This window comes from Rhinopithecus bieti, unplaced genomic scaffold (genome assembly GCF_001698545.2).
Source record: "Rhinopithecus bieti isolate Rb0 unplaced genomic scaffold, ASM169854v2 scaffold_16559, whole genome shotgun sequence".
Lineage (NCBI taxonomy): Eukaryota > Metazoa > Chordata > Mammalia > Primates > Cercopithecidae > Rhinopithecus > Rhinopithecus bieti.
The window spans coordinates 1,191,942-1,206,253 of record NW_016808724.1 but is presented as its reverse complement, the minus strand read 5'-3'; the positions used below and the strand labels follow the sequence as shown (position 1 = coordinate 1,206,253).

Genomic DNA, 14,312 nt, shown 5'->3' with positions numbered 1-14,312 from the left:
ACGTTAAGTGCCACACATTTCAATTTAAAATGTGAGATGAAGTACATTTCCTTGCCAACAGACACAAAACATGTAGCTTTTCTTTTCCACAGACTTTATAGAGCAGATCCATTATTTCTGTGGAAACCCCTGGTGTGCCTGTTGATGGAATAAACAGTGAGCTTGGGGCACCTCGCGGCTCCCCGGCCACAGGCCTTCCACAGCTTCCCCTGGCTCTGGGGTGTGTCCGGGTCCCGTAGCCCCTGACGGACGCCTTCCACTCCTCAGGCCCCACGCTCGGCATACTGTGTTCCAACTCTGGAACACATGAAAAGCTCGTCTCCTCTTAATTCCACTGACCATGTTTGTCTCTTTCCTCTTCACATTTGTTGCTGGTTCCCCGCACATGAATGCCGGCCCCTTTTTCTCCAACAGTTAACAGATGCCCAAGCTTCCCAGCCACCACAAAGGAGCCCTGCGTGAGGCAGGCAGTGCGTCTACGCTGCCTTGGAATCAGATGACCTGGGCTCAAATTCAGCCACTCAGGAGAACCGTGGAAGCACTTACATTACTTCAGTTCTTCAAGCTTCAATCTACCCTGACAGTGGAGTGGACATAATTTAAGAGACGGCACGTGCCTGGTGCCTGCTCCATGCTGGACACGGTCTCAGCTGCGAGGGATGGCAGAGAGGAAGGTGGAGCTCACCCAGGAGGCCAGGCCATGCAGGACTGTGGGCCACAGTGAGGGGCAGGGGCTTTATTCTGAGGGTGACAGGATTTCACTGCTGGGTTTTGAGCAAGGGAATGCTGTGATGGTATTTACCTTTCACAAAGGGCTCCGGCTGCAGTGTGGAGAGTGGAGGAGGGAGGCAGCTGGAGGCCAGGTCGCACGGGGCTGCCAAGCTCCCGTGGAAGGGACAGTGGCGCTTGGACCCAGTGTAGAATGAGGCGGCCGACAACCTGTCCAGTTTGGAATGTGTGTTGAGTGTAGAGGCATCAAGGCTCACTGGATGGCAGGAGGTGTGGGTTTAAAGACAGTTCCTAAGTCTGGGCCGCGAGCAGCCCGGTAAATGGGGTGTCACTTTCTACAGCGAGGGACAGAGCAGGGAGAGAAGTCAAAAGTTCCTTTTTGAACCAGACTTCCAAGTGGAGATGTCCCACAAGAAGTTGGATATGTGAGCCCAGAGATCAGGGCTGAGGATATAAACCTGTGAATCCACCAGCATCATGACTCCTGGGACGGCGGGGCATGGCCTGGGGAGGAACAGAGGAAAGGCAGGACCGTACCCTGGAGCTTTACAAAATGGACAGGCTGGGAGAGAAGGGTCCAACTGTGTAGCAAGGAGACAGAAGGAAAGTCAGACAGGTGGTGCCTTGGAAGCCAAGTGAAAAAACTGTTCACAGAAAAATATTTCGAATGTTGCTTTCTAAAAGGTTAGCAAAAGTGTCCAAGTGAGACCTCATCTCTTAAAAAAAAAAAAAAAAAAAAAAAAGCTGGGCGTTGGGGCACATGCCTGTAGTCCCAACTACTCAGAAAGCTGAGATGGGAGGATTGCTTGAGACGGGGAGGTAGAGGTTGCAGTGAGCCACGATCACACCACTGCACTGCCTGCAGCCTGGGTGTTAGAGCAAGACTCTCACAATGATAATAATAAAAAAGTGTCCAAACACTATTGAGAGGACAAAGAAGGTGAAGAGTGAGGCTTTTTATTGGATTTTGCAAAATGGACATTAATGGAAACTTGGTTAAGAGCAGTTCCTTTTGAACCCTAGAGTTGGAGGCAACAGAGAGAGGGAGAAGTGGCTGAACGGAGAAAGGAGGACGGGCGGCTCTTTTGGGGGTTTACAGTGACAGAGGATGGGCTGGTGTCTGGAGGTGGCGGCATGAGCACCAGAGAGGGAAGTCAGGGTTTCTGCTGCTTTTTGTTTGCTTTAGTTTTGGATGGAGAGTAGCGTATTTGCATATTGATGGGTTGATAACTCTGGGTTATGAAAAGATCTCATTAATGAATATGGAATACCTAGTCATGCAAGACGTTTAGTAAATGCTAGCTGTTATTTTCATCACTGTCACCTTTTTCTAAGCCTCTCTTCACACGTTCTGGCTGATCCCGGTTTGAGTTAGAGCACTGAGTATGAGCCACACTTCTGGTTTTATCAAACACTACCTCATTCTACGTATTTCTCACATGGGCCTTTGCTTCTCCGGTTTGGTACAAACTCATGGATGGCAAATTCTGTGCCTTGTCCACTGTCCACCCTGCACTGTGCCGGCTCACAGAGCTTCAAAACTGCGTCCAAGACTCATCTGCGTCCAAGACTCATCTGTTTCTTCTCTCGGGGCGTGCAGACCCAACCTGAGGGAGCAGATGCTCTGTCTTCACCTCCCTCTGTCCCGAGGCCGGGCAGGAGGAGGAGTGGCACAGGCAGCTGTTGTACCTCCCTGTGAACAGGAACCCCAGTGGCGGAGTTCAGATTTCTGTGGCTGGACACGTTCTTGGCCTCAAACTGCACACAAATCACAGTAATTTGGCTCCAAGTTCTGAAAGGGTGGCTTGTGAAAAAAGAACTCTGGAGAAAAATTAAAGCTCAACTTCCAAGGAATTTCTAGTCTGTGTAGTTGTGTTTTGTCCCCAGTTGATGACATCTAGAAGCCCAAAAGGAAGGCAGCTTCACGTCTGAGAGTAAGCACCAACTTGGAAGTCTAAAAGGCACCATGCATGAGCCCGGTCTCCCGTCCTCAAACGCTTGAGGCTCCTGCACGTGGCACCTGACAGCGTCCCCTTCTCAGGAGGAGAAACCACCACATGATGTGCAGACATGGAACACACTTCCCCCAAGTGTGTGCAACGGAGGTCAGAGCACTAAAGCCATAACATTAGAGGCAGAGGTGTTAACAAGACAATGTGAGACCAAAGACTTCCTAGTCTGCTTTTTCATCTAGTGCTAAATAAAGGAGAATAGAATTCAGTGCAAGAGAAACTTTGAAGCCAATAAAATAGCAGGAAAAATGGAAAATAACAGCGGGGCAGCCAGGTGATTTAGGATGTATTTTAAGTTTTATGGCAGAAACAGACACAAAAACCTGAGAAAGACAAGTACAAATTTAAATGACAAAATGAAAAGCACATTGTTTGTTTTCAGGATACATAAGACAATGACACAAGCATGCAAATGAGTTCATTTCACAACGAGAACACCTGGACACAGGAAGGGGAACATCACACACTGGGGCCTGCTGTGGGGTGGGGTGCGGGGAGGGATAGCATTAGAGACACACCTAATGTAAATGACAAGTTGATGGGTGCAGCACACCAACATGGCACATGTATACGTATGTAACAAACCTGCGTGTTGTGCACAGGTACCCTAGAACTTAAAGTATAATAAAAAAGAAAAAGAAAAAGAGGAAAATGAGTTCATTTCTACAATTACATGAATCATCCAAATGGGCATTTTTTAATGTCTGCATATTACACATCTTGACTCTTCTGCAGTTCTGTCCTCATTTCTCCACCCTCCTTCAGAGTCTCCATTATTTTCCTCTGGAGATTGGCCTTCAAGGCCAATGGCGGCTCCACGTCAACTCTCTGAAGGGAGTTTGTTTCCATCCTCATTTTTCCTGCCTTATCTTTCAAGAGGCTTCCTTTACCTTCCCTTCTGTGGTTTGTTTCTAAATACGGAGAAGGAATGCAGGCAAGGGAGTACCAAGCCGTCTTTTAAAAGACAAAAGGGCACATTCTTCTTCCTTCCTGAGCAACCCATACACCAAATATGTACAGAACACCTGTAAATGGTAGAGGATTCAGATATTTTTAAAGCACAAAACCTACTCTTGAAGAACATACAACTGCTGAGTGGTAACAAAGTTTTGGCTGCTATAGCTGCTAAAAATAAAGTTGTTATATCCTAAAATTAAAAATACAGAAATACATCAATGATCAAACACACTCGATGGCCTTCATTTGCATACGCTCATGACAAGCCTGGTGGGAGGTGTAAGAATGCCTGGGTGTTAGCCCCACCCCCGGGGAACTCACGATGACGATGTTCACAGCATGCTGTGTGTTGCTCACATTGTCGTTCGTAACGCGTTTTCTCACATGCACCTAAACTCTTCTGCAGTGCAGCTGGGGAAGGCACCGCCTTTCTATTTCTCAGGTGTCAAAACTGAGGGTCTCAAAGAGGCAAGCACTTGCCAAACTCATGCAGCAAGCAAGGACAAATGAGAGGGAGGCGTCTCCAACCAGGTGCAGGCTGGCAGACGTGGGCCCGTGAGCGCCACCTACCCTCAGATCGCCACAGGGGTCAGATGAGTGAGAGCCACGTGAGAGGCCGTCCTCTTGGGGTTGAGGAGAAAGGCCACACTCCTCTGGGGGGTCTTGAAGGATGTCTCTGTACAGGGTGGGCAGAGAGGAGAGGGGGACCTTCTCAGAGCAGGGAGGTGCACGCCGTCACCAGGAGCCGGCCAAGAGGCTCGCCAGAGCTGTGGTGGAGGCCGTGCCGACTGTGCGGCAGGGCTGGAAGCTGGTTTCATACAAACAACAGGGAAAACACAGAGTTCTGAGCTGGAGAGGTGCATGGCTGGATGAGCCGCACAGGTGGATGATGGAGCAAAGGCCACAGTGGTCAGGAAACGCTGTGAGGGGACAGTGAGGAAAGGGGATGTCCCAGGGCCTTCATGCCTGTGACCACAAAGAGGAGATGGCTGGGCCAGGCTCCCCCTTAGCAGGCCTCGTAGCAGTTATGCAGGTGTGATCATCAGTTAATTGAAGAGCTCTCAAGTGAAAAGACACAGAATACTTCCCATGTCGTTGGTGCCAGGGTGGGTTTTTATCTCAAAGAAGGCCCATGCCCTGCAGCTGGGAAATGCCACTCCCTTCACCGCTGCTTCTGCATTTAAAAGTCCTATCAGTGCTAATGGAACTCACAAATGCCTCATGCAGGGGAAAACACACTGCATGAATAGGGATAGCAATTTATAGGACTGATTGAACTCAAAGGCACTGAGATTACATCCTGCAGAAAGAGGCTGGCATACAATCCAAACACTGGCCAAGTCAGGTGGCATTCAGAATGAACGTCAGAAATAGCCTCTATTTTTGCCTCAATCAGCCTCTGCATATTCTTTTTCTTAAAAGCTTAAAGCAAACAGAAGGACACACTCAGTCCTAAAGGTTCTTTGTGGCCCAAGGTATTCTGGCATGAAAACTGCCCTATGCCAGGAGGGAAGTGTTCCAGGAAAGGAGGTGTGGATGGTTTTCAGCCACAGGAACGAGATCCTTGTGACACCCAATCCTGGGGAATTAACTCTGTGACACCAGAGTAAGTATCCAAGGACCGAATGTCTCTTGGGTAACGCAAACCAGTTCTCCAACTTTCGAACACACCTTCCCTTTTCCAGCCTCAGCCAAAGGAGGCTGGAGCTCCGGTCAGGCTCTAGCATGTGCATGGCCTGTCATGGATGCCCACGTGTGCCTGGGCAACAGACAAGGAGGGTATGTCTTGCTGGCCCCTTCTGTGGTGCCCTGGCTAGCCCAACACCCGTTGTAAGAGGAGGGTGCTGAGGCCTGTGGAAGCTGCTGCAAGGTCACCAGCGCTTGCCTCTGGGGAAATCCGTGTGGTCCCCACTCTCAATCTGCACATGTCATATCTCCTCCTTCGGGGAGGCTTCCCATCCCCTCTGAACACAGTGAAAAGTGAGTGTGGTTGAAAGCACTGGCCTCAGTCCATGTTCCCTGATAGACACAGCCGAGTCTGTTCAATGTTTTTTTTCCTGTCAATCTAACCTTTGGCCACAGCACCTGCAGGAACCCAAGGCCCAGGCTGCAAAGAAAGGACGCGACGGAGCCTGCACACCACGGCCTTCACGGGAGCCTGCGTGAGGGGGTGATACAGATGTGGCTCCTCACGACCTGTGGGTGAAGCTGGAACTCTGAGGCTTCTCCATCACTGGTTCCCCACTTCCCCAGTTTCAACGCTCTCCTCTCTCCCCACCCCTGCAAACACATCCTATCATCTAATTTAGCATTTTTCAATGTATTCACAAAAGTCATTCATTGCTCACGAAGGGATCAAGGTCCGTTCTCACAAGCATTATTCCGGTTGACACAGCATCTTCTCGCTTCTGTGACAGACTCACTTAGGCTTGTGCGCCTTCTCAGATCGTGTTTCCTTCGGCACACAACGTCCAAACACCACTTCTCTATCTGGTGAGCTCCTAGTCATACGTCAAAGGCCAATCCAAATGCTATCAACTCTGAAACTTTCACTACCCAACCCTGCAAGCAGAGCTGCTGATTCCGCAGCCATTTGCTGTATAACTGATTTTATTTGTATTTTTGTATTATATTTGTATCTTCCAGATATCTGCTCACATCTTTCTCCCACAGTAGGTAGTGTTGCCACAGCACCAGCACCAAGTGTGGCTGGTGATGTGCTTGCCCTTTATCCAAGGAAAGAGACATGAGAGAGGCACAACACTAATGAGCGAAGTATTTCCAGTGGACTGTGTAGTAAAACCTAACTACAGCTGTCCTAGGGAACAAGCCAGGGGAATCTGCCCTCCCTTCCCTCACTTCCAAACAGAACTGGCAACGGTAGGTGCACCCCTTCCTCTTCTTCATAAGAGCCCTTGGTTTTTCTTTGGAAGTCACTCCTCCCTGACAGTCTGAGCATTAATTTGGATGGGGAGGCTCCGACCTTGTGTTTTCAGGGGAGGCACGGAACCTGGGACTACCCTAGGTGAGTTCTCCATCCCCTGGCCTCTGAGATTGGTGAAAGACGGGCCCTGACCCCAGCAAGACCAGCATGTTACACCCAAATTTGGCCAGAAGTCTTGAGGGAAAGTCCTCTCTGGTGCACTGGCTGCAAAGCATCATGCAGGCCCTGAGCTTTGTTACAGCTGTGCAGAGAAAACCATGTTAGAAATGAAGCCCACACAGAGACAGCAGAGTCAGAGAGGGAGACAGATTTCCAGATGGTGCTGAGCACCTGGATCCAGCCATGCCTGACGCTCACACTGGGACTTTTTGTTACTTATAAGCCGTTTTGAACGGGGCTTCAGCCCCCATTGCCACATAAAATGTCCTGGTCATTCCCCATGAATCTCCATATCAGAGGGGAGCCAGCACCACAGTCAGGCAGCATGGAAGATGGTGCTCAGGGAAGAGAGAGAGGAGTTTCTGCTGCGGGGTCCTTGTCATCCTGCAGACCCAGACACCCAGCACAGTCAGGGCATTCTGGGCAAGGAACCGATCATTAGCCCCTCAGCCACCGCAGAGGGAACGAGTAACAGTCACCAAACAGGAGAAGCAAGAAAGCATCACGTGCCTTTGCCTTCACAAGGCCCAGCCTCCACCCACTGTGACAACGATAATACCGACCTAGAGGAGATGTGGAGAGGACTCTGGCTCCCCTTCTGCTGCTCTGTGCCCATGCTGAGAGGTGCAGCTTCTGGAAGAGCTGCTATTTCCATGCCCCCTTGTTTATCTTTTGTTGTCAGATTACAGTATTTCTGATCGCTGGCAGAAATTGGATGTTTCAGTCTGCTGACTTTTGAATCCAACTGGTAGCTTTCAGTGAAGTTATGATGCTCAGTCTATCATCCTTCTCTTTCTCTCCATCTCTCTGTCAATCATCTATCATCCATCCATCTATCATCTAGCTACTATCTACCATCTATCAACTATCTATCATCCATCCATCTATCATCCATCTATTTATCTACCTCTCGACCTACTTCTACGTATCACCATTCTATCAATCATCTAATCATAGCCATCCATCTATCTCATCTCTATCTACTATCTACCTATCACATTATCTAACTATCTAACCTATCAATCAATTATCCCATCATCATCTATCATCGCATCGGCCTATCATCCGCATCCCTATCTACTACTACCTATCTACCATCTATCATCATTTATCATCCACCTATCTATTTATAAGTCCTACTATCTACCTATCATCTATCATCAAGTATTCTATCATCCATCTATTTATCTAATCTATAATCTATCTACTATCCCATCCTACCCTATCATCTATCAATGGGCTATCATCCCATCTATGAATCATCCATATACTATCAACCTATCTACTATCTATCATTAATACAATATCTGTCATGTTACCTATCCATAAATCACCTATGTTTCTATCATGCTATCCGTCTTCACGTGCACACGTGTGCACATACACACATCTGTGTACATGATGTATGTGTGTATATTCACACTCACATATATAAGGGCAATTCTTATTTCTTATTTTCAGTATCTCCTCCCTGATCAGTCCTCGAGCTGTCCAGGAGATGCATGGCTGCTCGATGGGTCTCAGAGCCAGTCTGACTGCCCCTACACTCCGTTCTCTCCGCACTGTAATGTAACATGACAGGAGAAAATAGTCATTTATTTTAATGAATTCTCCTCAGCAAAATGAAAGATTACTTCAAAATCGAAGCAGCCAGGGCCAACACCCTGGGTGAAAATAATTACACCAATTGCTATGGGGATGTTAGAAACTCTTACAGAGGGCTGAGAAGAAAGTCAGCTTAGAACGTCCACATTCAAAAGTGAAGTTAGTGCTTACAAAGGTCAGGGAACGGTCTAAGGCCGCGAACCCAAGCCCAGGGGGCCTCTGGGCATCAGCGCCAGGCGAGGGAGTAGAGAAGTCCAGCTCGGAGAGTACAAAACAGGCGAGATGTCTGAAGTGCATCACGCCACTGAGGAGAGAGGCCATTTCTCTTACTGTCTCCTGTCTGAAGAGAAAGAGGAAGTAAAAGTTGAAAAACAACAGGAATGAAGTCAGCGGCAAGACCAGCTGGTGCCACTGATGACCAGGCCTGAGGTTAAAAGATTAACCCCCACTCTAACCACGTATGCTCTCGATCTATCACGACCCTTCCACATGGAACCCCTTAGAGTTGTAAACCCTTAAAAAGGCCTTAAAAAACTCTGTCTTCGGAGAGTGCTGTTCTTGCGACGTGAGTCTGCTGAAGCTCCCGGCCGAATAAAACCAAATCATTCCTTAACCCAGCGTCTGAGGGGTTTTGTCCGCGGCTCGTCCTGCTACACCACCAAGAAGTGCCAAGAAGGAAAAAGGCCTCTGGCCCATGGTTGTTGGGCGGAGTCAGAGAAGGTGGGCAGGAGAACCAGAGGGCCCGTGGCACTGACATTAGCAGGCACAGGGACGGTGTCTCGCTCCTGGAGCCTAGAATAGGAAGGATGATGGTGGGAGCTGGGAGGGATGGAGGGAGGGCATTTGATGTGGACAGGACTTCTGCCTTCAAAGAAGGGCATGTCTTTAAGTTCCCTGATAAGTTCAACTTCTCCTGGGCTCAGCCTCCAGCAAAAAGAAGGTGGGGCCAGGTGCAGTGGCTCCTGCCTGGAATCCCAGCCTTTTGGGAGGCCAAGGCACGAGGATTGTCTGAGCCCAGGAGTCCAAGACCAGCCTGGGCAACATAGGGAGACCTTGTCTCTACAAAAACGTTTAAAAATTAGCTGGGCACAGTGGCGTGTGCCTGTGGTCCCCGTTACTCAGGAGGCTGAGGTGGGAGGATCGCTTGAGCCCATGGAGATGGAGGTTGTAGTGAGCCAAGGTTGTACCACTGCACTCCAGCCTGGGCGAAGAGCAAGACCCTGTCTCCAAAAAAAAAAAAAAAAAAAAAGATGGTACTGGGGATTCTAGCACCTTCCTCAGGTTTCTTTAGATTCCTGGTTCTACCTGCATGAAGCATTTTGTATGGCAGGAATTTTTTCTTCTTGTAATAAACAGTACACAGGAAATTGTGCAATGAAATGAAGCCCAAGTCATTCTGTTGACAAAGGCAGTGTTTTAGTTAATTTTCAGATAAGATTTCTCAGCACTCTGCTGTGAATTTGCCTTTCTGATTGTTGCAGATAATGAAAGAGGTCATAAAACCTTCTTTATGGGTATTATTTGTCTTCAATGTCATGCAATTCTAGAAATCAAAGCTGAAAAGAAACTAAGACAATTTGTAGGTAATTTCACAGGTGTAGTAGAGGTGTGTTTAATAATTCAGGTCTGCAGTTCTGAAGTGAAGCTAAGATGCCTCCAATAAGAGCCCACACTGCTGGAGGTGTGCGGCAAGGGGTACTTGCAAACACTAGTCGTGGGTTAATTGATGAAAGCTTCATGGAAATCAGTATGTCAATCAAGAACTGTGATACACACTGACCTTTAGATGTAGGAATTTTAGTTTTTAGGAAACTAGACTAAGGAAATAATTAGAAATATAAATATTCTTGTACAAATATATGCACGACAGTATTATTATAATGGAAATTATTGAAAATATGTGAATCCAAAATGATGAAGTAGTTAAATAACAAATGATATATAAATGCAATGAAATGCTATATCGTCATTAAAATCACTGTTTTGACAAATTTTATCTGCTGGAAAATGTTTATAAAGAAATATTAAGTGAAATGTTGAGAAATGTATAGAACTTTACATAAAATATATTAGCCATGCAAATACATGAGTGTACGCTTTTTGTGGATAGATATAAATATTGCATAGAGAAAAAAATAGAAAAGAATCCATCAAGGCATTAACTACACATTTTTCTAAGTTACATGTGTCTTAGTGTTATAGGTGCAGGTTATTAAAATTTCCTTCTCTGTACTTTCTAAAATTTTAATAAAAGAATGTACTTTTATTTTATTTTATTTTATTTATTTTATTTATTTTGAGATGGAGTCTCGCTCTGTCACCCAGGCTGGAGTGCAGTGGCCGGATCTCAGCTCACTGCAAGCTCCGCCTCCCGGGTTTATGCCATTCTCCTGCCTCAGGTTCCCGAAAGAATGTACTTTTTAAATAATTTTTTTTAACTGGAATAAAAAAATTATTCAGGTTATTCACATGATCACCTGAAGTCCCCATTTTCTCAACTTAATAGGGAACTTAACTGACCTCTTCTTACTCCTTTTTTTCTATCCTGGTTCACGCAGTGGATGGAAGATGGCACTGAAGGAGCTCTCAAGTCCTCTCCAAGCCTCACTGTTTACGACGTGATCATGGCAGCGAAGGTACCCGTCTCGTGCTGGGCTCCATTTGATCTGTACTCAGCCACCAGTCTGGATAGGGTTTGGAATGCTGCCTCGGGCCTGCCTTCTCTCCCACGGGAAGGACATTTGGCCCCAAACTAGGAGCTGAAGGGTTTGGCAGAAGCACCCTACGTCTGGCCTATAGCACAGCACGGTGCCCTGGGCGGCTCCCCACTCACCTGGCTCAACACCACCCTCTTCCTTCCTTCCCGCTGGACTGCCCTCTCGCCTGCATTTCTTGTTGTCTATGGAACTGAAACTACATAGCAGCATTTTAGGGCATCTCCCTTAAAACCCGCTCCTCTGTTCTCATCCACATGGCTTGTTACTACTTTCCAATGTCATCTCCTGCGGTGATGACCACCTTCCAGGCCAGCGGCCTCGTGGGGTGGCATCCCCAGCCCCGCCGTTCCCATCCCCAACCCGGAGCACCCTTCCCCTGGCCACACAGTGAAAGGCTGGGCTGTGAGAGCTTCGGTAGAAACCAGGTCTTCACTACTTCGTCTCCCTTTACGCCACACACAGCTTTTGCAAGTTCTGGATACCTGTAATTTTTTAAAAAATAAATTGCTATTTGAGTCAATATCTGAACAATGTATGAAAACAATTAGTTTTTAGACCCACTTATTTTTAAGCCCAAATGACATCACTCACCCTCAACCACTCTCCTTATTCAGGATACTCAGATTGGAACCGTTCAGCTCCTTAGAAAATAAAACACACTCTTCAATGATCAAGTTTTGCCACCAGAGAGTAGATCTTACACCATTGATTATGGAGGCTGTTTCAAAACAAAGAGTTCAAAGAAAGCTTGAACAGCGGTAAGATCACTGCCACCAGTAGGTGGCCTCCAAGAAGCTCCATTTTCAGTTCTCATTTAAAGGCAGATATTTCTATATTTAAAAAAACCAACCTGTGCTGTATAGTCATATCTTATGCACCTGTCTCCCAATTCTAAAACTGACCCCTTAAGAAAAAAAAAAAAAAGAAAGAAAGAAAGAAAAAGGAATTGAATCAGCACAAATCACCGGCAAGACAAAGCTCAACTAACATCATATATGGACATTTTCTCTTTGATATTTAAGTTCCAGAAAATCACTAGGGTTTTAAAATTAAACTGACGTTAGTTTTTATATGCTGCTTGTCACAAGCCATGTACTCGGGAATAGTCACAACTAAAATTTTGGGATGGTGAGGGGGAGAGAAAAAAATCAAACAGTGCTTCAAAAACCTTCACTGGGAAGCTGCTCAGGCCTCTCATTTCCCCCCCATGCACCTTTCCTGATCCCCGTGAGTCCTGCCCACTCGGTCACTGCTTCTCATAATTCCTCTCCTTCTTTGGTGATTAGGCCTTTCCAAACGAGTGAACAGTCAGCTTGTTCTCTGTTCATCTTTGCTTCTTGGGCTTTCTCCTGGTAATTCTCCTCAGCCCATAAATAATTCTATTTATTATCTCCCTATTCTTGACCATTTGTTCTGCATTTTCTCCATCGTCCTTTTGATTAGAAACCTCAAACGGAATGTTGGTCATTGGACTCCCAGGCATTTCCTTTGCCTCTAAAATAGGCAGAGCTCCACTCCTGTGGGTCCTAATTGTAATCAAATCGGTCCTTTTTTTCCCAGCCTCATCAGCTTTGGGCTTCCACTAACGGAGTTTTAGGTTGCATGTCTCTATGTGGACTATTGTTGCTGCTGGACAGAGCTGATCGGGAAGGAAACTTATTTTATAAGAATGGGAAGAAATTATCAAGTTAACTGATGTGTAAGGGAGGTGTACCTGGAAGAGACTCTTTCACAGGCAATGCATGTGTGGGGATATTTTAAAATTTTATTGGTAGAAATAAAATACATTGAACACAAATCGAGCAAATATGACTTGGTGGTTAACAACCTCCCTCTGATGAAGCAGGAGTGCTGCTGTGAGAAAGGGTTGTGCCATTCTTCAAGCACACGAAGGTCGCTGGGTTTTAGGGTAGTCTCTATGGAGAATGGTGACTGGACCACATGGGAGAGGGGCTTGAGGCAGGAAGGGGGGCAGACTCCAGAGTTCAAGAGGTGTTTGCACACAGTACCCTCTCGTTCTCCTTACGGTATGGCTGTGGCCAGCATTGAGAACCAAGGGTTCAGCAACCCATGCTGGCCTGCCAGTCCCACCTGACCTGAGAGTGGAGGGCACTCCGCGTTTCAGCAAGCTGCTTCCTTGACGATGCCTTTGGTCTCTTATTGTTGCCGGGGAGGCAGGAGTCCACCCAAATCGAGTGGGAAGTGCTGTCAGCTGCTACCTCACTTACCTAGGAGCTTTAGAGGCTCAAGGGCATGACCGGAACAGACTGGAACCCAATGGAAGAGTTTGGATGCAGTGTCTGTCCTGCTCCACTGAGCCCCAGGAAGGAAGCCTTGGCCACTGGCTGCACTGAAGAAGGTCCAATCTGAGTGTGAGGCAGAGGAGCAGAGGCGTCCTCGAAGAGAAGGCCAGGGCTGCAAACCACAGGAGCAGGGCATCCTGAGAAGCAATGGGAGCAAAATCAAGATGCTCAGAGTCTTGGGGCTGTTTCAGAAACCCCAAAAGCAAGAACACGGGGTGTCCGGTAGGTGGAGTCAGCAGTCCCAGCGCCACTTGGAGTTCAGTCACAGGAAGAACTTGCAAATGGGCAGCACAGCGCCGGGCACTTGACCAGTGGGGGACCCTGCACCCCTGAGGTGGCTCAGGGGACAGGACAGAGGCAGGACCTTGGATCCGGGGATGGGGAGCAGAGCACAGCAGGACAAACCCAAACTCGTCTCCATCGTTCAGAAAATCCCCAGCAGCTGGGGAAGGAAGAGAGCGAAGGCGAGAGCCAGGCAAAGCTGGCAGCACCTGGTGCATGGGCTGCCTCTTCACCCCGGCTTGTTTGGGATGGAATTTAAAACACTTTTTGCAAGATCGATTGTGAGCTTTAGAGTGAGAAAAGTATTTCACAAGAACTTTACTTCATTTATAAAGGAGTAGACACGGAGACAAGGCGTCCGTGGCCTGCAGTATTTAATGCACTCGAAACACATTTAACTTCCAGGGTAGATCTGATGTCCTCCCTCCACCCGTAACTCCCCTGAAATCTCCCTTGTGTTTAGTGGTGCTGTGCGTGCTTTCTCTCACACACACTGCTCAGCCCTTGTGACTCATCTCACACACGCATCTCAATTCTCAGCCTCCCCACAGCCCGGACTTCTGTTCTAACCTCACGGCTGCCCAGCATGATGGCTGTGTCCAGC

The 14,312-nt window shown here is 47.5% G+C and overlaps 1 protein-coding gene across 1 annotated transcript; it reads right to left on the bottom strand.

Annotated features, from left to right (window-relative positions):
- Window positions 1–12,761: 12,761 nt before the first annotated feature.
- LOC108538786 (uncharacterized) lies at window positions 12,762–13,995 on the bottom strand. The gene has a single exon (XM_017887073.1). The coding sequence runs from the start codon at window positions 13,924–13,926 to the stop codon at window positions 13,369–13,371; it is 558 nt and encodes a 185-aa protein (XP_017742562.1). The 5' UTR covers window positions 13,927–13,995; the 3' UTR covers window positions 12,762–13,368.
- Between the last annotated feature and the right edge of the window lie 317 nt (window positions 13,996–14,312).